The sequence below is a fragment of the Watersipora subatra genome, chromosome 10 (genome assembly GCF_963576615.1).
Source record: "Watersipora subatra chromosome 10, tzWatSuba1.1, whole genome shotgun sequence".
NCBI classification, from domain to species: Eukaryota; Metazoa; Bryozoa; class Gymnolaemata; order Cheilostomatida; family Watersiporidae; genus Watersipora; species Watersipora subatra.
The window spans coordinates 5,103,334-5,123,893 of record NC_088717.1 but is presented as its reverse complement, the minus strand read 5'-3'; the positions used below and the strand labels follow the sequence as shown (position 1 = coordinate 5,123,893).

The following is a 20,560-nucleotide window of genomic DNA, read 5'->3' as shown; positions in this document are numbered from 1 at the left end:
CTGGAACTTTTGTTTCTCATTCTATGTATAACTGTTGCACGTTTTGGCTGATGTCGTCTTTGAATTATATTTCCCCAGCTATGCATCGTCTGCCTCTGCCTGCCTCTACTTAAAATAAAGCACACCTGATGTTATGCGCTTCATCAAGGTGGCTCCTTGATTTAGTTTTCAACTCATCATTGTAGCAAACCTGACTCACAGAGATATGTGGTCACGAAAGGCTATAACATTTAGGGCCAAAACTGGTTGAGGGATACACCGACAAATAAATCTTTAGCTCTGGAATTATTTTATAGCTCTATAAACTCATCTTGTCATGATAATCATGTCAGGTAATCTTGACATGATTACCTCAAGTAAAGGACATGAGGTAATCATGTCCTTTACTTGTGCTTTGAATGAATTTTTCAACAGGTTTAGGAATATAGGTTTCAAGTTGAGAAAATATCAATCAAACACTTCTTTCAAAGTCTTGAGATGTGCGATAATGTTGATAAGGTTAAACCTTAGCCTAGAGTCCAATGGTTTGGCGCCCACTCTTTCAGACAGCATCTGGAAAGAACTGAAGATCCCGTTTTTAAGTTGCACTTCCAATTGTTGGGTTTCTAGGTACATACCTTCATTACATTTGTCATCTGGATAATAGTACTCTCTGGGTGAAGGAGTTGTAAATTCAAGCTGTTCAGATACTCAAATATATGAACTAGATAGGCAAGTTGCTGCAGAAAGTAATTTTTACTGAGTTTGTCATCAATATCCATACTTTCCCGGATAATTAGCTGCAGTTCCTCCTTTAGTTCAAGCACTCTGACTACTACATGTACATTGCCCTAAGAAAGCCAGCCCAAAAAGCCAGAGACTTTTCTTCACATCTGCTGCTTTTGTGGTTTTCTCAAGAAACTCACAGAAGAACATGTCTTCCTTGTTACCCTCGTTGGTTGCATATAAAAAAGCAAATTAGTTAGGAGGTTGAAGCAATTTCGGCAGACTCCTTAAACTGGATTGCAATTAATCTAAACTAGAAATTCCACTTTCATACAGCCCTTGACCAAAGTGATAATGGAAAAAAGAAACGGTACTGCTGGTTGTTGAAAAAGTAGTTGTCAGCATGAATTGACAGAGTATAGTGTAAATGGGAGCTGTTCGAGATGATATAAAATAAATTTGAGGGAGCATCATCATGATCTAAAAACAAAGGGCTGCCAAGTCCATGTCATTTACATCGCATACAACATCTACTAAAGAATTCTCTGAATCAGATGAGTTGTTACTAATTTGAGTAGCGTGTTGTTGAACATTAGCATTTGATGTTGATGGTTGCTGTGAGGACCTTCTATTTATTCTTTTATTGGGCTGTAATAATTGAGAGACACGTGGACGGCCACTGCATCGGCGACGGCGTGGTGTTCTGGGAAGTTGTATGTCCATGGTAGTTGTCAAGTTGTTTTGAAATTAAATTCAAAAAGTCAATTATGCAAAACAAAATGTATAAAAATCACACCTAATCTACTAATATCTCCTATAACCTATGTTTTACAACAATAAAATGAATATTAATTAAAGCTGTAGGCCTAACCTACTGTACTGTACGTAATTTAACAACATCACTAATGAAATATGTTTATAATATCTCTGAAATGCAATATAAGAAGTAAAATGGCAAGCTGCTGTGTAATATACACAGTTTGAAAGTTGGTTGTGTTGAATGTAGAATGGTTTTGATAGCGATCTGTAACAGAAAGCGACCATCAGAATTCACGCGTCTGGAAGTTTTCTGCAAACTGGAGCAAAATAAAAAAATAGTCTCGTCATAAGGGGAAATTGTAGTTCGGCCCTAGCTTGTGCATAAGATGTAAAGAATTTTGGCTAACGTTCTAAATAATTTAATGAAACCTTCGGGAATTGGACAAATAAGACATAGCTGATAAACTGTGTACCTCAATTTTGTACCTGTAAATCGGGCTATGCCTCAAACGGTCTATGTTTATTACAGAAACCTTTGCATAAGTAATTCGAGTAATTATTCTTATAATTAAATTTTATAATAATTTTATAAGATCGAATAATTATTCTTATAACTAAATATTTTTGCAAGATATTAAAAAAAAAATATTAAGATATTAAAAACCTTTGGCAATTGGACAACGCTATAAACTGATGAAATGCAAGTTTTTCTCGTGAAATGCACATGACTTAATGGTTCTACTCGCGGTCGCACAGCTTTATCGACGTTTCGTTGGCCGGTCTTAATTTTGAATAAATTAGGCTTATCAGGATTTAATAGCGATTTTAGGTCATATTAATCTGTCTAGTTTTGTATTATCTGATCAGATGGGTAAGGTTTAGGATATTGTCTACAAATTTCAAAGACTTGGTAACATATTTAAATAGGTTTATATGTGTTTTGTATCGTTATTATACTTAAACGGCTCCCTTGAAAAATGGTTATATTTGTTGATGAAATTTCGGTACAATGGTTTGCGACGGCGTTGATGAATAATTTTCATAAGTTGTGTGCACATATGTATTTATCATAAAGCTCTCAAACAATTGCTTCGCTAGTGTTTGGTCGTGGGATAAGGAACTTTTGACTTCATTGACTAGCTGTTCTTTGATGTCTCCTTATATCTCTGTTATTCTTCTCTGTATCGTACTGTTGGCTCGAGGCACTTGAGTGAGTCTCTTCTCTGCCTCCTCACCAAGAATTTTTCTAGTCATTAATAGAGCAGCTGGTTTCACTGATTCCTCACCAGTATTATGTGTTTTTTTTTTGTTTTTCTAATGAGCACGCTTGCAATAACATGTTGAAATGAAAGTTTTCAGTTGCTGGTTTTGAGCACCTGTTAAATTCAGTTTTTGTTCTTTGAATGATTGATCTATTCTTTGAAAGTGATCCTGGCTTTTGCCAGCGAGATTTGGATGAAAACGTTCTAGGTGACATTTTAATTTTGATGGTCGTAAAGATTGGTTGCCAAGGACTATGCAGCATACTGCACATTGAGCTTGGTCCTTGTCTAGTGAGTGAAACTTTGTGAATCCAAACTTGATGTAATCTGGATCAAAGATATGTCACTTTGCTTCATTTTCCTAAAAATAAGTTTACATCATATATCCCCGCATATAGGTAACCTGAAAAATAACCCTGAATGAGAAAATGAAAATGAGAAAATAGCCCTGAAATCAAGGAATTTATAAGAATCCGCATATAAGCTGACTCTATAAATCGTAACACGCCGTATGTACCTATAAAAGCAAAACATTGCAAAAACGAAGCGGCTTTTGCAGTACAAATGTTTCTGATTGGTGAGTTGTTGTATAATTAGCCTATCGTGCTTCCGATTAATTAGAAGAAAACAATTATCTGTTTGTATTGAGCCAATGAAAAATATGTTAGCAATTTGTGCTGAGCGTAGTTTCATTTTGCAAAAACACATTTTTAAAGCTATTTTTTCTTCGCGATGGTTAAACACATTAAAGCTATGTTGGTTTCACAAATTGTAGATCAATGGACTGTTCATTATCTATTGGGCAATAGCCATAGTGATAGTGAGTATTTATTTTTAGTAGTAATAATGCCGTAAGCGATAACTCGTGTGACTTGGAACATCTCAACTTGTGAATCAAAAACTTGTGGTAGTATCAAAATGAAAAAAAAGTGTCCGAACTCATTCTGCAACACATTTGCTAATTTTATTTGGTCATAAGCTCCAATGTCAAATATTTGGTTTTACTGAATATGAAATTGTTTCGGCAAAAAGGATTGGTTGGTTGCGAAAGAGTTAATGATAGTCGTAACCATTATTAAAGAAGCAGTGTAAGCCAATCGTTTCCTTTCATGGGTAAATCTTCGGACAAATCTTTTCAGCTACTAGTGATACTATAAATGCAATTGCATATGACTCTCTTAAAACGCCAGCGATCTTGTGTATGGCTAACCAACCATGACTATTATCGCAGTCATAGCGTTCTATTATTAGAGAAGAGCTGCTTCGTGTGAGTGTGCATGCTCTTACTGTGAGAACAAAAGCTGGACAGAAAAGGCTACATGCACCCGTTCCTCTGCATTTCTTTTGCAATGAATCGCCACCCGTGGCTTTTCTTCAAGAGCAAGCCATCGCTATTGTACAAAACACACTGTAAAGGCTACCAGTCATATGCTTAGCATGGTTTGAGTTGTAGTTGTTGAAGTTAACTTACCCTAGGACACTTATATTTCGCTAGTATTTAGTTTCGTGAGTAGCTCACAGAGTAAAATTTCGAAGCAACTTAATTTCGCAGCTCTGATGAGTGCGAAAATATAGTGATGTGAAAATAAATGCAGTGGAACAAACATAATTAGATTACTCAGGTTCAGTTCACCGATAAAAAATTTTTTTAGTTTGCGACTAGTTTGTAATAGTGAACCGCAGGTAGAATGGTGTGGGCAAGGTCGATAATGCAATTTGATCGCTTGCTGCCATTTGTTTCTTGGACTATCAACAGGCCCGTTTTCACTGGGGCAGCTGGCCGGCTGAGCCGCCCCAACTTTTTGGGAATTTTTTACGGTAAGTACAGTCCAACTCGGATAACTCGCCCTCAGATAAAATGTAACATTTCATCTCAAACACAAGGTTAACTCTAACTGATTTGTTTGGTCAGTTCCAACGCAATGATAAATTCCTTCAGATAACCTGACCTCAACATCATTTATTCGAAAGGTTATTTGCCCAACGGCCTTGGACACGGTTTTTATCGCTGTAGAATATCACTTCATTCCAAGCCATAGAGACAAACATCAACTTCTAGTAGTTCTTAGGCATCATTATTATCATCATCAGAGACAAAATATTTTTGTTAACGACTTTTATACAGGTTTGCAGAAGATTAAGTTTTATCAAACACCCGCTTGGCCATGTCCCATCGAAAGCGTAAAAGCCTCCGAATGAACTTAAAATAAAATCCGCAAAATTGATCTTTGTTAAAACGCTCAAAAAAGAAGATGTCTTTTTTTTCTGAGCGTTTTAACTGCGGTTATGTTTTGCCTATTTTAATTTAAAAACGTCTCGTCACAGTCACATCACTTAAAACAAAACAAATCTCAAAAAATTACAAGTTATTGAAGAGGTGTCAGTGGTGAATCCAAACCTTTCCAGAGCCATGCTGCTTGTGTAGTACTGCGAGTGTCAGTGTGTCTTATTTTCTTTCAACACACGGTGCTCACTGCATTGATTGATGTCCCCAGCAAACGATAACGCTACTAACGCGTTTGCATTGACATCAAATTCCTATCATTATAAATCATTCTTAATGGGAAAATAATCATAATTAATTGCAAAATAATAACGTAATGAATTTTGACAGTCAAACTATTTTGTTGGTTTATATTTTAACGATGCTATAGTGGTTGTTAAAAACGTTAAAATAAATGTCGTTAAAACATTCCATTTTACAGTATCAATGAACAAAGCTATTTAGTTTCGCTTTTTCGCTCGTTTGTTATGATAGTTTAGTTTCGCACATGAAACTTTCGCGAGAAGATGACACCGCGAAAACGCGAAAGTTAGATGCCGCGAATACATAAGTGTCCTAGGGTAGCATAATTTCATTTTGTTTGCTTTCAATCAGAGTTATGTGCATATAAGCTAGACCCCCTTAAGTTTGGTAAAAACATTTTGTTACATTTTGTAGTGAGTAGCAATAAACAAATGTAACTTTTTAATTAGACAGCTTTATTAGCAACTGAACCACACTGAACTACAGTTAACACTAGCCAACTCAACACTGAATAAGGCTAGCTGTAATGTAATGTAAGGCTTGCATGTAAGCCCACCTTAGAAAATAGCCCTGAAATCAAGGAATTCATAAGAATCCGCATATAAGCTGGCCATATAAATCATAACACGCCGTACGTACCTATAAAAGCAAAACGTTGCAAAGATGAAGTGGCTTCCGCAGTACAAATGTTTTTGATTGGTGAGTAGTTGTATAATTAGTGTATAATATTGTGTCTCTGCTTAATCAAAAGGAAACAATTATCTATTTTTGTTGAGCTAATGAAAAACATGTTTGATTTTTATGCTGAGCTTTGTTTTGCATTGCAAAAACAATTTTTCATAGCTATTTCTTCTTCCCAATGGTTAGGCGCATTACGGCTACTGTAGTAGGTTTTACAAGTTGTATGTTGATGGACTTCTGATGATTATTTATTGGGCAATGGAAGTAGTGGCAGTGAGTATTTATTTTCAACATTAATAATTATTCCATAAGCTATAGTATTAGTGGTAACTCGTCCTACGGGGAACTTGCTCAACTTGTCAGGTGTAATTTTTGATTTTAGTCGGTGATTCCTTTTCCAAGCCTTCTACATAGTTTCTCATCTATTGGCACAGTGAGAACTTTTTGGCACAATTTTTAATGCAAAAACATATCCTGGTATTCTACTTGAAACCGTTTAGTTTTCAATCTACAGCTTTGTGTGCTTGATATGCTTTGATGATGTAAAATCATATAGTTTTCAAGTTTGCATTGGCTGAGTGATTTGAAGGCCTACCTCAATGGACAATTTCTATTCTGAATTGATTATATTACCATATCTTGTGACCTGAAATTGTGCTGTGGCCCCCCTGGGAGCCGCTGGCCCCTTTGATAACCCTTAAATGAGAGGCTTCATTCTCACTTTCTCTTCCGTTCTCTTTTTTTTTGTTCCCACTTACTCTTTTGTCTCCACTTTCTCTTTCGTCCCCATTTTCTCTTTCGGCCCCAAAATTTCTTTTGCCGCCAATTGTTTTGTTGTCCCCACTTTTTTTTCCGTTCTTCTCTTTGCTTTCATTCTCACTTTTTCTTTTGCCCTCCTGCAACCACTCCATGATTTTGTAAATTATAAAAAATTTATTCAAACGAGTTTGCTTGTTTTTTTCGTTGTTTTAATATGAGAAAATTATTACCTTTTTCTTCATCACTTATTCAGCGTGTACCAGTTTTTTTAGATTTGTGTCTTTAGAACCATAAAAAAAGAAGTATGAAACACTGTTTAATAGTATTTGACATAGTAGAAACAAATTATGTGAAGGATAACTGGTACATATGTACGGATTTACAGAACTGCAGTGTTTTGAAAAACTTTGGATATTGCATGTTGGGAGTTTATCAAATGTTGAGCCAAATATTTACATAAATTTTATGTCATACATGTTTGTTGAGATGATCATGTCAACTGTTGTGTGTCTGCCTTTTTATCAGTATTTTACTGTTTCTTGTTAAACTCAGTTGATGGTATTCCAACTCAATCGTTCTAGGCATTTTATAATGGTAGACCGCCTATCTGCTGGACATTGTCGTTATATGATAAAGCTAACACTGAGAGTACCACAAAACCTCCATTTGAGCGCCACTTTTATTAAAAGGTTGACTTGCAACAAAATTTACATTACCATTATTTGATATGAAAAAATTCACCATGTCTTAATCTGTTGTGTTGCAGGTGCAAAATATGTGGAAATGTGATTACAAGCTCTTAAAAGCTCAAAAATGAACAGTTAATCGCCGCCGCACGAGACCGCCGTAGTTTGGATTCCCTTTCCAAAACGGCTCAAATGTGATGTAGTTGTGAGAGATGAATTCTGTTTGCACTTTCTTGCGACCTTATTCGTCGAAATATTTTTACAAATATACTTCACGCATTCAATAAAACCATGTCTATTGTTCTTACGCGTCTTTTTTACCGTCATTGTAATGCTGTCACTATTAGCAGTGATATCTTATAACTTACCGTAAAAATTCGTTTAGTTTTTTAGCCTTAGCTTGAAGGAGTACATATCATTGTCTGATAATCATGACGAGCCTGTTGGTCACCTGTGATAATCGAAAAGTGCTGCAAAAATCATTTGTGAAGTAGTGGGTCACATGATCAGAGAACGACTTGACGATTGAATAATGCCGAAATAAAACATGTTAAGTAAAGTAGCGAGCATCTACATGTATATTCGATACGGGGTCTTCGGTAAAACCCAAAGTGTGTCATAAACTAGTACTACGATAAGTTTTACATGTATATTGAGCTTTTTATTGGCCTTTTAATTCACATGAGAACATACGTGACAAGACGATGACCAAATTACGTGGTTACGTCATCGAAATAAAGATATTCTAATCTTCGACCGCTTTTCGTTTTTGAGCTTTTAAGAGCTTGTAATCACATTTCCACGTATTTGGCACTTACAACACAACAGAGTAAGACATGGTGAATCTTTTGATACCAAATAACTGTAATGTGAATTTTGTTGCAAGTCAACCTTTAAGCGCACCTCTAATAGAATGTGGCTGTCAGGAAAGAGTTGAAAAATACAGCTCCACCCTTTAATTTAAACCATAACTGCCTTGTTAAACTTGTATCATATTTGCTAGGGAAATCAGACAAGCTGATTCCGATTTTGTACACAAAATAAAGATTGATTCACTAACTTTTAAAGTAATGAAGGCTTTTTTAAAGCGTTTTAATATTGGTCTCAAAAACAACACAATCAGCACAACAAGCTCCGCCCATAAATATGTGACCTAGCCTAGCTTTTTAGGAACGGAAGTTAGAGATGTTTAGTCCGATTTAGAATGATAGAGATGGATGTCTTAAAAGCCATCATCTAAATTCAGCCTGCTGTTCAGTCTTTGATGAAAGGTAGATAAACTATTTAGAATTGCTAGTAGCTTGTTACAGGATGTTTAATAGGCTGAATACCAAGAAAAATGAGCTCACAAAAGCGCGATTTTATCACGAGCTACCATTGTTATTGCGCTTTGTTGAGCTCATGTTTAAATATGCAATGTTAAACAGCTTATCTACCTTTCAGAAAAGACAGATTATTTTGAAGGCTGAATTTAGATAATAATGGGTTTTAAGCCACCCATCTCCATAACTCTAAATCGAACTAAACATCTCTAACTTCCGTTCCTAAAAAGCTAGGTTACGTCACATATTTATGGACGGAGCTTGTTATGCCGATTGTGTTGTTTTCAAGACGGATATTGAAACGCTATAAAAAAGTCTTCATGACTTTAAAAGTTACTGGATTAATCTTTATTTTGAGTACAAAATCTGATTTACTTAGAAAATACGATAAAAGTTGTACGTGGCAGTTATGGTTAAAACCCTTTAAACGCCACATTCATTTTACCACCACTTTGGCATTCATTATGTTTGCTTTTTGCCCGTAATAAAAATGATCAGTAAAAAAATGTCCACAAAATGGTACTAATAATGGCTATAAAATAGGTCTAATAAAAATAATATTTTTTGGTAATGCTGGAGTGGTTGCCATGGTTTTAGTGAGGGTGTGTTTGAGAAGATCGATTTTCAAAATCATCAGAACTAAATTCTGATTCAAAGTCACTAACGTCTTATTCTACGATGTCTAAATCTGATCCATTCTCTTCAGATTTGTCAGTAAAGTGGTCTACCACTTGGTCTAAAACATTTTGATAAATGATGAGATTACTCTTTAGGAACACTGTACGACGTAATAGCAGCCATGGTTATGGCATGGTTAAGTCGGCTTTCTATGTTTAAAGTTTTTCAGTTATTTTATCTTTGAAACGAGCACCAGCAAAGTTAGGAATAAATGTGTCAGTCAAATAGGTTTTACTCGAAGCAGTTCCTTGTTTAACTCGGTCTGATACTTCATCACGCATGAAACATCGTTTAGCAAAAATGCTGACGCCGATGGCATTGATGTGGCAATGCTGAGAGAAAGTACAAAATATAGGTAGCATTATCATCACTTCGCCTATAAAAGGTTTAAATTTATCTTCTCAAATTCTGACCAGCTAGTTGAAAAATAATTCGCCCCTCTGTGTTTGAACGCCACATCCAACAGAATGCGCTCAAATACAGGTTTTTGCAGTAACTTTGAACATAGTCTCTTTAACTTATTACATGAACATGCATTCTCAACATGCTGACTGTTTTACTTCTAATCGACCTATATTTACATCTGTATTGTACTTATCGTTGACTTATATATCTCTCTCCTTTTATTATCTTACCTTAGAGGAGTAACATCTAGGATCAAGTTCGAGCTCTAATCAATGATTCAAGAAAAATTTAGATCATCCGTCTTAACGATAATTATAAATAGTTTGGAAAAGTTAGTTTTGAGTAATTTGTGTTCACTTTCTCAAGGTGCTCCACTTGCGTGGAGTTGCTCTCTCTTTAGTGTATCAATTGTTGGGCAAAGATGTCTAAAAAAGCTAAAATCTATTGTTATTGTTTTTGTGAGTTATCTATCAATATGTTGAAGGACTTATGTAACTGTATTAATAGTTGCATAACTAATTGATGGCAGTAACTGTATATGATATATGTAGATTATTTGATTTTATTGGCTGTTATTAATGATCACCAGATGTCGTACAAATTGCTACTGAAGTCAATTTATGACTTATTCATGTTAAAATGTCTGCTCTAACAGAACAGATTGTATTATCCTCCAATCTAGTGACAAGGCTCATAAGATTACTTGTTTAATGAATAAACTGTCTGTGTGTCTATTCTGTATTTTTTGAGTCGGAGTTATCTTTTCATGCAATTATAAAATTTTGCAGAGCTTCCTCTAAATTTGCAACCTATATCAAGTTTGCACTTTTTAACAAATTTATTAACTTTAGCAGCTACGAGTCAGCTGATTTTGTAAAAGCGTGAGTTGCCATTACATCTGAGGTAATAATAGTATTATAGTACTAAGTCCCTCCACTCTCTAAGCTTTGCCTACGCTATTGTAAGATGTGCCTTGAAATACATGCTTCTTGCTGCAAGTGTGATATGATGGTTGTGAACGATTTAGATTTTATAATGTTATTGGACTAAATGTTGATACGCAGCCAAGCCTTCAGCAGCTACAAAAGTGTCATTAAGCAATAAAACTTACGTTATTCTCTAAAACATTACCTATTGGTCAGTTCACAGCAAGGAAGTCTTCTATTAATCACAGATGGATTGTTAGCATCTGTTTAGTAGTTACACTTGTGATTTTGTTGTAGAAATATGGACCCACAGGACTGCTCAAGAAATGTTTTAGTGTCACCATACTGCATCTTCTTAAAATTGCAGATATTTTTCCAGAATATGTAGTCACTGACAAACCTGTTGCTGTGAATATGACAACAATGTTGAAGTGGTTGTATGCTTGCAGCATGGCCAAGATGTATGCGTGTACACTGTCTGTTGGAACCAAATACATACAAGCAAGATCTTATCTGGAGGAGAGGACAACTTGGCGTAAGTTCACACTGGGCTGTAAATTATTAGGGTATCTTATTGCCACAGATAAGATTAATAAAGAGCCTGTTTGTCTGATGAATCTAAAGACACAAATAAATAACGCTTTTGCACAACCTTGCGCAAGGATTATAACCATATTTTCATTTCAGCACATGTAATTGTTTATTTATTTATATAGTGTGTTAGGAAACAGTATTAACAAGTAAAATACAGTGAATCTTCATAAGCTAGGCTTATAATAATAACTTCTGCATCATAGATTATGTCTGGTTCTCATTAGATATTCAGTCAAACAATCCATTCCTAGAAGGTTTGCATTCCCGTAGGGGGAGACGATCCTTAGGCGCTTCATAGGTTACACTATTTAGATCTTGGCCTCGTTGTATTTAGGCATGAGTGCAGAGGAGTTATATTGTAAGTTTAGGAGTGTAGAATAAAACAAAGTCCCATAGTTGTTTAGTATAACAAAGTTCTATAGTTGTTGAAATGTAGCGTTGGTTAACAGACAAGACAAGTGCTAAGAGTTTCATTCAGTTCACTCTGTGAGGCTAGCAACTGTTGTTTTCAATGCCTGTCTTGCCTTAATGTTTTCACCAATAAACAAGTACTAGTCCAACGCATAGTCCCACTATTACACCCGCCACTCCACCAACAACCGCTCCTTTCAAAACACATTCTGCTACAATTCCTCCAGCTACTGCTCCAGCTATCGCTCCAGTACCTGTTGTTTTGATGACAGTTTTATTGATTGTTATTGTTATTGTCATGTAGCCTGCATCATTGTTATTGTCACCATTTTGTTGCCTGAACGAGCGGGGTGGCTCATTTTCTGGGTCTTCTGGGTGTTCCAGGTCTTCTGGTGGGTCATTGTGTGGTACTCGGCGAAATCTTAGTCCTGAAACATTTGGGCTCTCTCCAAGTTCTTGGCTTGACTGAGGAGCGATTTGGCTTTGCCTTTCTATTTGTTGCTCGTAACCTTGTACAAACTGTTCTGCAATCATGGTCTCTTCTTGATCGGCTCCCGCTGTATTACTTTCATGCTCTGTGGATGAAGTTGGAGGTTGGTATAATTGTGTAGCCACATTGGAAGTTTGTGGCCTGTGTGAGATTTCCTCATCAGATATTGTCTCATCACTTCCCCATGATGCATAGATGTTTATATCGATATCTTTCATATGCTGTACCAACTTGATGTCTGCAAGGTCTTGCTCTTGGACTGGTGGCATGGTTCACTTCTGTTGACAGCACGACAGTGAATGAAGATAGCATCTATTTCACTTTCAGTTATGAAAGTCTAGAAAACCTTGTCATTGGTGTTCAGTCACCCATACTGTATCATGATTCGCTGAGCGCTCTGCGCGTCACTAGAAGTTAATTGATAATCTATTAAGATTAGGTAGCATTGGAAATACCCGATTCCATTACGTGCTATTCATCATTAATGTGAACAACATAATTTAATTTATCTATAAAACTCATGTTTGTCTGTCATCTGTCTAGCGATAGCAATTAAAATCCAGGAATGAAAAGGGCTCTCTGTTCTGGATTTGAACTCACAAAGATCGCAACCACAAGTTTGTAAACCCTCGCACCTAACGACAAGGTTAAGCTGCTCGAACCATTTCCATCGTTCTTAACATATACTGTATACCCTTTTTACAACTGTACACGTTAAATTATTAATTATTTATACAATATATATGTTATACAATATTTTCGTTTTACTATATAAAATACGATGCTTTTTCATCCTCGCAATGCGAAGACGAAAAGGCTAGGCTGTATGTCAATACAGCAATATGTCAATATTGTTAATCAATACTCAATATTTGTTAATCAATATGTCAATGATTCCTAACTGCTGTAAATAATGAGAATAACAATAACAGGGATAAGAAAGTATAGCCAGCTTGTGTTCTTCTACTTGAGCAAAATAGGATAAAATGTGTTATGTGAAAGAGATTGCATAAACCTTTATGCTTACCAATAAACACTTTGTTGAATTTGTTTTGTGGGATATTTTTGTCCTTACCATATGAGGATGAAATAGTTTCGCATCTTTTCTCTCATAAAATATCAACAAAAAATTTTCTTGAAATTAAAATTTGGCAGTTGGTGTTTTGATTATGAAAATGCCGATATGCTGAAATCCACTCCAATCCAAATAATGCCGAAATCAATCCCGCAACGCTACGTTATTTGTTATAAGTTAAAGTGAAGAATGAAACCGAAAACAGATTAGTGATAAAATTCTAGCCCATGACAAAGTTGAAGCATAGTTTAGAAAAATCCATATTAAAACTTAGCTCAAAGTATGTGTTTAGTAAGTAATTCCTTTAAGTCTAATTCATTGAATTCGATTCTTTATACAGTGGTACATAAAATTCTTTTATGTACCACTGTACCACTCTATACCCACTGTACCACTCTATACCCTCTGTACCACTCTATACCCACTGTACCACTCTATACCCACTGTACCCCTCTGTACCCTCTATACCACTGTACCACTCTATACCCGCTGTACCACTCTATACCCACTGTACCACTCTATACCCACTGTACCCTCTATACCACTGTACCACTCTATACCCGCTGTACCACTCTATACCCACTGTACCACTCTATACCCAGTGTACCACTCTATACCCACTGTACCACTCTATACCCACTGTACCACTCTATACCCAGTGTACCACTCTATACCCACTGTACCACTCTATACCCACTGTACCACTCTATACCCACTGTACCACTCTATACCCACTGTACCACTCTATACCCAGTGTACCCCGTACCTCTCTATCAAACATTTTCGCCTTATGATGCCAACACTGAAACAAGTTAAAATCGTATAATTGTTCACCAAAATTTTTTTTTATTGTTGTCGTGTCAAAACCGACTTTATTTAGCCACTAGTTGCTAATTATTTTACATTTAGATTTAAGCACCTTTGCAGCCGTTTTATCTTTTCTCCTAATTTATGTCAACAAAACACTTTTGCCATAATTTGTAACTTAAAAGTTACACCTGTTTGAAAAAGTTTAAAAATATTTACAGTTACCTTACTTTTTCTCTTAATAATTTTCAATTGCACTAAACACTTCTCATGATGTGAAGCTCTCATTTTTATGAAGTTGCAAGTTAGAATTATAACTGTTGTATATATTAAACAAAAATAAATTTTCTGTGTAAAGACTTTTTTATAACCGGGCAAGGCCGGACATTCATCTAGTAGTCTATATAAAATAATACCGATTAACTTGCTTACTACCTTTTTGAAGCGGTGCAGTGTTTTGCAGCAGTTAATTGAGACATTTTAATTCTAAAACATTTTTCCTGATAATCTGTCAGTCTTTCAACGTTGTTATTATGGTTTACTTTACCTCCAATTTTTGATTATAAATATTTTAGCTTGAAGATGTTTTCTATAAACGAAATGGGTATTAACTCATGCATATTAACTATGCAAGTCAATGTCATCCGCAAGATGGAAATGCAAGTCAATGTCATCCGCAAGATGGAAATGCAAGTCAATGTCATCCACAAGTCGTCTTCAAGATGGAAATGCAAGTCGATGGCATCCGCAAAATGGAAATGCAAGTCAATGTCATCCACAAGTCATCCAAAAGATGGAAATGCAAGTCAATGTCATCCGCAAGTCATCCGCAAGATGGAAATGCAAGTCAGTGTCATCCACAAGTCATCCAAAATATGGAAATGCAAGTCAATGTCATCCACATGATGGAAATGCAAGTCAATGTCATCCGCAAGATGGAAATGCAAGTCAATGTCATCCACAAGATGTAAATGCAAGTCAATGTCATCCAGAAGATGGAAATGCAAGTCAATGTCATCCACAAGTCATTCGCAAGATGAAAATGCAAGTCAATGTCATCCGCAAGATGGAGATGCAAGTCAATGTCATCCACAAGTCATCCAAAAGATGGAAATGCAAGTCAATGTCATCCGGAAGATGGAAATGCAAGTCAATGTCATCCAAAAGATGGAAATGCAAGTCAATGTCATCCGGAAGATGGAAATGCAAGTCAATGTCATCCACAAGTCATTTGCAAGATGAAAATGCAAGTCAATGTCATCCGGAAGATGGAAATGCAAGTCAATGTCATCCACAAGTCATTTGCAAGATGAAAATGCAAGTCAATGTCATCCAAAAGATGAAAATGCAAGTCAATGTCATCCGCAAGATGGAAATGCAAGTCAATATCATCCACAAGATGGAAATGCAAGTCAATATCATCCACAAGATGGAAATGCAAGTCAATGTCATCCGGAAGATGGAAATACAAGTCAATGTCATCCACAAGATGTAAATGCAAGTCAATTTCATCCGGAAGATGGAAATGCAAGTCAATGTCACCCGGAAGATGGAAATGCAAGTCAATGTCATCCACAAGATGGAAATGCAAGTCAATGTCATCCACAAGATGGAAATGCAAGTCAATGTCATCCACAAGTCATTCGCAAGATGAAAATGCAAGTCAATGTCATCCGCAAGATGGAGATGCAAGTCAATGTCATCCACAAGTCATCCAAAAGATGGAAATGCAAGTCAATGTCATCTGGAAGATGGAAATGCAAGTCAATGTCATCCACAAGTCATTCGCAAGATGGAAATGCAAGTCAATGTCATCCGCAAGATGGAGATGCAAGTCAATGTCATCCACAAGTCATCCAAAAGATAGATATGCAAGTCAATGTCATCCGGAAGATGGAAATGCAAGTCAATGTCATCCACAAGTCATCCAAAAGATGGAAATGCAAGTCAATGTCATCCGGAAGATGGAAATGCAAGTCAATGTCATCCACAAGTCATTCGCAAGATGGAAATGCAAGTCAATGTCATCCGCAAGATGGAGATGCAAGTCAATGTCATCCACAAGTCATCCAAAAGATGGAGATGCAAGTCAATGTCATCCACAAGTCATCCAAAAGATGGAAATGCAAGTCAATGTCATCCACAAGTCATGCGAGTTTTGTGACTCGCAAATCTTTATCGAATGTTTCATGTTTCAGAAAGGTGGAAACGGCTTTTGCAAATGATGCGCAAGAAAATCCTGTGCGAGCTATTCAATTTCAACGTTTTCTACGCATCCGTTTATCCTGTTTCGATAAAGCGCTTATTGACCTATAGCTTAGAATTCCTTATCTTTTTTAACAAAGCACCGGCGTTGGTCTGCAACATGTAAATGTCTATTGAAACACTTTTTTCACGGTAACTCAACGAGTGCACAACTCCAAATACGCATCATCCACACCATGGAAACCTGCAGTCAAGAGAATAATATACTATTATGTTGGCAGTCCTCATCACCATGAGATCATCGCATATAATTAGTATCTGTACAATTACTCCATAGTATTGCAAGGTGGTTCAGTGGTGTAGTTGGTAGCCCGCTTTGCAGCAAAGCCGGGTAGCTGTGTTCAAGTACTGTGCGGAGCATGTTTTTCTAAGGGTGGCTTCTTAGGGTTTTTTAATGGTTAATTCTTAGGCTGACTTCCGATGAATGAAATGACATGGCTTTCATTATAGTAAAGGTTGATGAACAAGTAAGCCTACCTGATGTTAATACCATTCATGTCATGCATTTATTTGTAAAACCTACATTTAATGCGAAATTACAAGATCTTTGAGTGATAACTTCATCACAATTGCAACCATAGTTCAAAACCTTACTGAACATTTGTCACTACATGCAATCGCACAAATGCAATTGGAAGGAATTCACTATGGTGCAATATGGTACTTTTTAGACACTGCTAAGCAATATCTACATATATGCAAAGTTGACTTGCTATCTTTTATCGGTTCTCCAGTACTACTAACCCATTAAACACTTCTAGTACCTATAGAACCTTTACTCGAATGACTTGATGCTCTACTTTTTTAACCTTTCCCCTATGGTGGCGCTTCATTAGAGGTCGCGTTCAACTAGAGGTTGGCATTGTACAGTAATACTTCAACTTACGAGTGCTCCAACTTACGAGAAACTTGAGTTACGAGCCAGCTTTCAAGCAAGTTTTAGCACTAACATACGAGCCATGTTTGAGATACGAGCACTTGAGTCAGTTGCCAAGTATGCCGGAGGTGTTTTATGAGAACAGCATCACTCTGTATTTTTCAACTGCTCAGGTTATACTGTTGTACCGTGTTTTTTTGTGCACGATTTTCTGTGAAGAATTATGTGAATTAAAAGTACTGTGCGTAGACCGAAAGTTTGCCAGTAAAATGAAAGATAATACAAAGAAAAAGCAAATGATAACAGTTGATATTAAACGGAAAAATATTTAAAAATATGCAAAATGTGTATGCGTGATTCAGCTAGCTCGGCAATATGACAGAAATACATTCATAATTATCAAACAGAAGGATTATATTCAGGGCATTTAGTTCGCAAAAGGACTAACCATAGTTTCTAAACGGTGCAGCGATCTTCACGACCGCTGATGGCATTGGACAAACAATTGGCCGGTGACAGCGTAACTGAAACGATGCTATGTGAAAAGGCCGGCGCTATCTATCCAAACTGTTTAATAGACATTCGGACAAGTTGGTTAGTAGTCGTGCGTTAACCATTTGTGACGACACTTGTGTTCGTCCTAATCGCAACATGTTGCAAGGGCGACAAAGGCAAACGTCCTTAGATAGGTTTATCTAAAAACGGCCGGCTAGTCGTGAAAGCGGAAAAAAAAGGAAAAATTTCTCGCTAATCAGCGAGAAATTTCCAACTATGAACGCCGAAGAAATTTTAATTACGTTTAGTTAAAAATAAAAGTTTGCTTTTAGGTTTGCTTTTAAGTTTGTCTTTTAACACTTTGATAAAATCCAAATTTATCAAAGTCAACTGTTGTAACGAAGGATAACTTATATCTCCCTCCCTGGCAAATGCGAGTGTTAACTGCTATTGTATGTATTTAATTTTACATTTTAATTAATCCCATTTCCTTGCATTATTTTTTATTTGTTGCTTTTTGAAAGCATGTAGTACGTAAGGACAATAACCAACATGTTCTTTCTGTTACAATATCTTGTTTTGAGTGTTTTATTTGCTTTTTTAGAGTATGGAAACCAATCAATATATATTTAATTGTTCTATATATAAATGAATTGCACCAACATGCGAATAAATTGACATTAGAGCTCAGTCTCGGAGCGCATTAAGCTCGTAAGTTGAAGTATGACTACTTGTACCGTTTACAAGTATAGTCATACAGTACAGTATGACTGTATCGTGTCGGTACAGTATCGTGTACAAAAAACACGTACCGTGTTTTTTTGTGCACGATTTTTCAACTGTTCAGGTTATACTGTTGTACCAACAGTATAACCTGAGCAGTTGAAAAATACAGAGTGATGCTGTTCTCATAAAACACCTCCAGCATACTTGGCAACTGACTCAAGTGCTCGTATCTCAAACATGGCTCGTATGTTAGTGCTAAAACCTGTTTGAAAACTGGCTCGTATCTCAAGTTTCTCGTACGTTGGAGCACTCGTAAGTTGAAGTATTACTGTAGTAGTATTCTTACCGAATACTACCTAAGTGAAATAAGCAAGCCACGTCTTTGAAAAGAATATAGACAGGGATAGAGTTTTAAGGATGAGAAGTCTGCTGCAAACTGGATTTGAACTCACATTCTCCATTTCCTCAGACACCCATATACCATATCCGATTCACTACAATATTCTGCAAATCATGTTTTGCATTATCTTCAACAATATTATTTTATTATAATTTTTACAAGCAAAAATATTTTCATCTCGGCATAAAGCTTTTATTAAAAATATTCATCAAGTCGTGGCCACTCACATAGTATTAGCTGATACAATAAGACAAATTCATCTACTGCAACAAACTCAAACAAAACATCATGGCTTATCCAGCACGCATTCAAGTCTCTCTCCCCTTTATGGCAGTTTCCACACCGACAAAGCTTCTTCGGCTGGTGGTACGACATAAACATTCTGTAATCAGTAAAACAAGTAAATGTAAACAAAGTAAATGCAATAAATATGTCATTCATAGATATGCCATTCTAAAGCGTATCTGTTGACAGCTTCCAAATTGGGAGTTAAATAGATTGCGAGTGTAATTTTAAAAACGAATAAACATTTAATAAAGGCGCAAGTACGCCAAGCTAACGATTCGAAGCTTTGGTTCTGGAAATTAAAGATTTGCAATGATCAATCGATTTTACCCACTTCCTACGAGTGAAAATAATTTGTAATCATGACTCTAATTTACCAAAGAAAATTCGAAAAAAATATTATAGCTAGGTAAAACGGCAGATAAGCTATGAAACGATGATTGGAGATAGCAAAGAATTATCATTTTATTAATTAGTATATGTATTTATGACTATAAAAATATTACATTTACTCAAGTATAGAAGACTTTTAAGTTAATTTACCTCCATTCTGTCTTCCTCTGCAGCAAAACTCTGCTGACGCCTGTCAGCTTTGGCCATAGGCTGTCTACTCTAATCTTTTACTAAAAGTTGCTCAGATAACTCTGAGTAGCGGTCGCTCGAACTTGAAGCCATTTTAAAACTATATGTATAACTTAGTAATTGTTGAAACGCGTTGAATCAGTAACGAGTAATGAGAATGAATTCTCTGATTAGGAGAATCTTCGAGATCACAGACAACGCGTTTTACGAGTGATAACATTTATTACGGCCTGTATAAAAATTTCGCGCGCATGATTGGCCAACGAAGCGACCTCATATTTATTGCTCGTGGTTTCGATTCAGATACCTTGTTTGTGACGTCACGAAAGAGGCTCCCGCTGGAACGTGAGCTTTTTAAAAGAGGGCCTCATTCAAACGCATAGATCTCTGGACAGGGTTGGTCTACAAAGACAAAAATGGCATCAAATTGTAGCTGATGTTTTAGCCTTTTATGGGTCCTAATTTCATTAAATTGAATTTTTTGACGCAACCACATCTTTAAAGGCATAATTTATTTTATAACCATAATAGCGAAATTCCTGGCGTTGCACTGGCATTAAAAATCAGCTTGTAAACAGTGACAGGTAATTTAGTGGCCTGTCTCTTGCCATTAGCCTGGCACGTTGACAATGGCTAATTTAAGCCAGCTACTAACCTATTGCTGAAGTTGCTAATAAGGGCCGTGAGAGCAAGCATGAAATGATGTTGCACCGTAAGCAGAGCGGAATACATATTTTCACCCACCTAGCGATATATATTGACCCCCATAGCTTTATTGGTTAGACATTTGCCTTGTGAATGGGAGGTTCTGAGATTAAATCTAGCATAAAACGGATATTTCAT

The 20,560-nt window shown here is 36.3% G+C and overlaps 1 protein-coding gene across 1 annotated transcript in view; it reads left to right on the top strand.

Annotated features, from left to right (window-relative positions):
- Window positions 1-20,560, top strand: part of LOC137407325 (WD repeat-containing protein 17-like) — a 76,531-nt gene that overhangs the window by 21,531 nt on the left and 34,440 nt on the right. Inside the window, exon 11 of the mRNA XM_068093943.1 lies at window positions 11,160-11,245. Within this exon, the coding sequence (XP_067950044.1) occupies window positions 11,160-11,245 (86 nt within the window). The remainder of the gene's footprint in view (window positions 1-11,159; window positions 11,246-20,560) is intronic.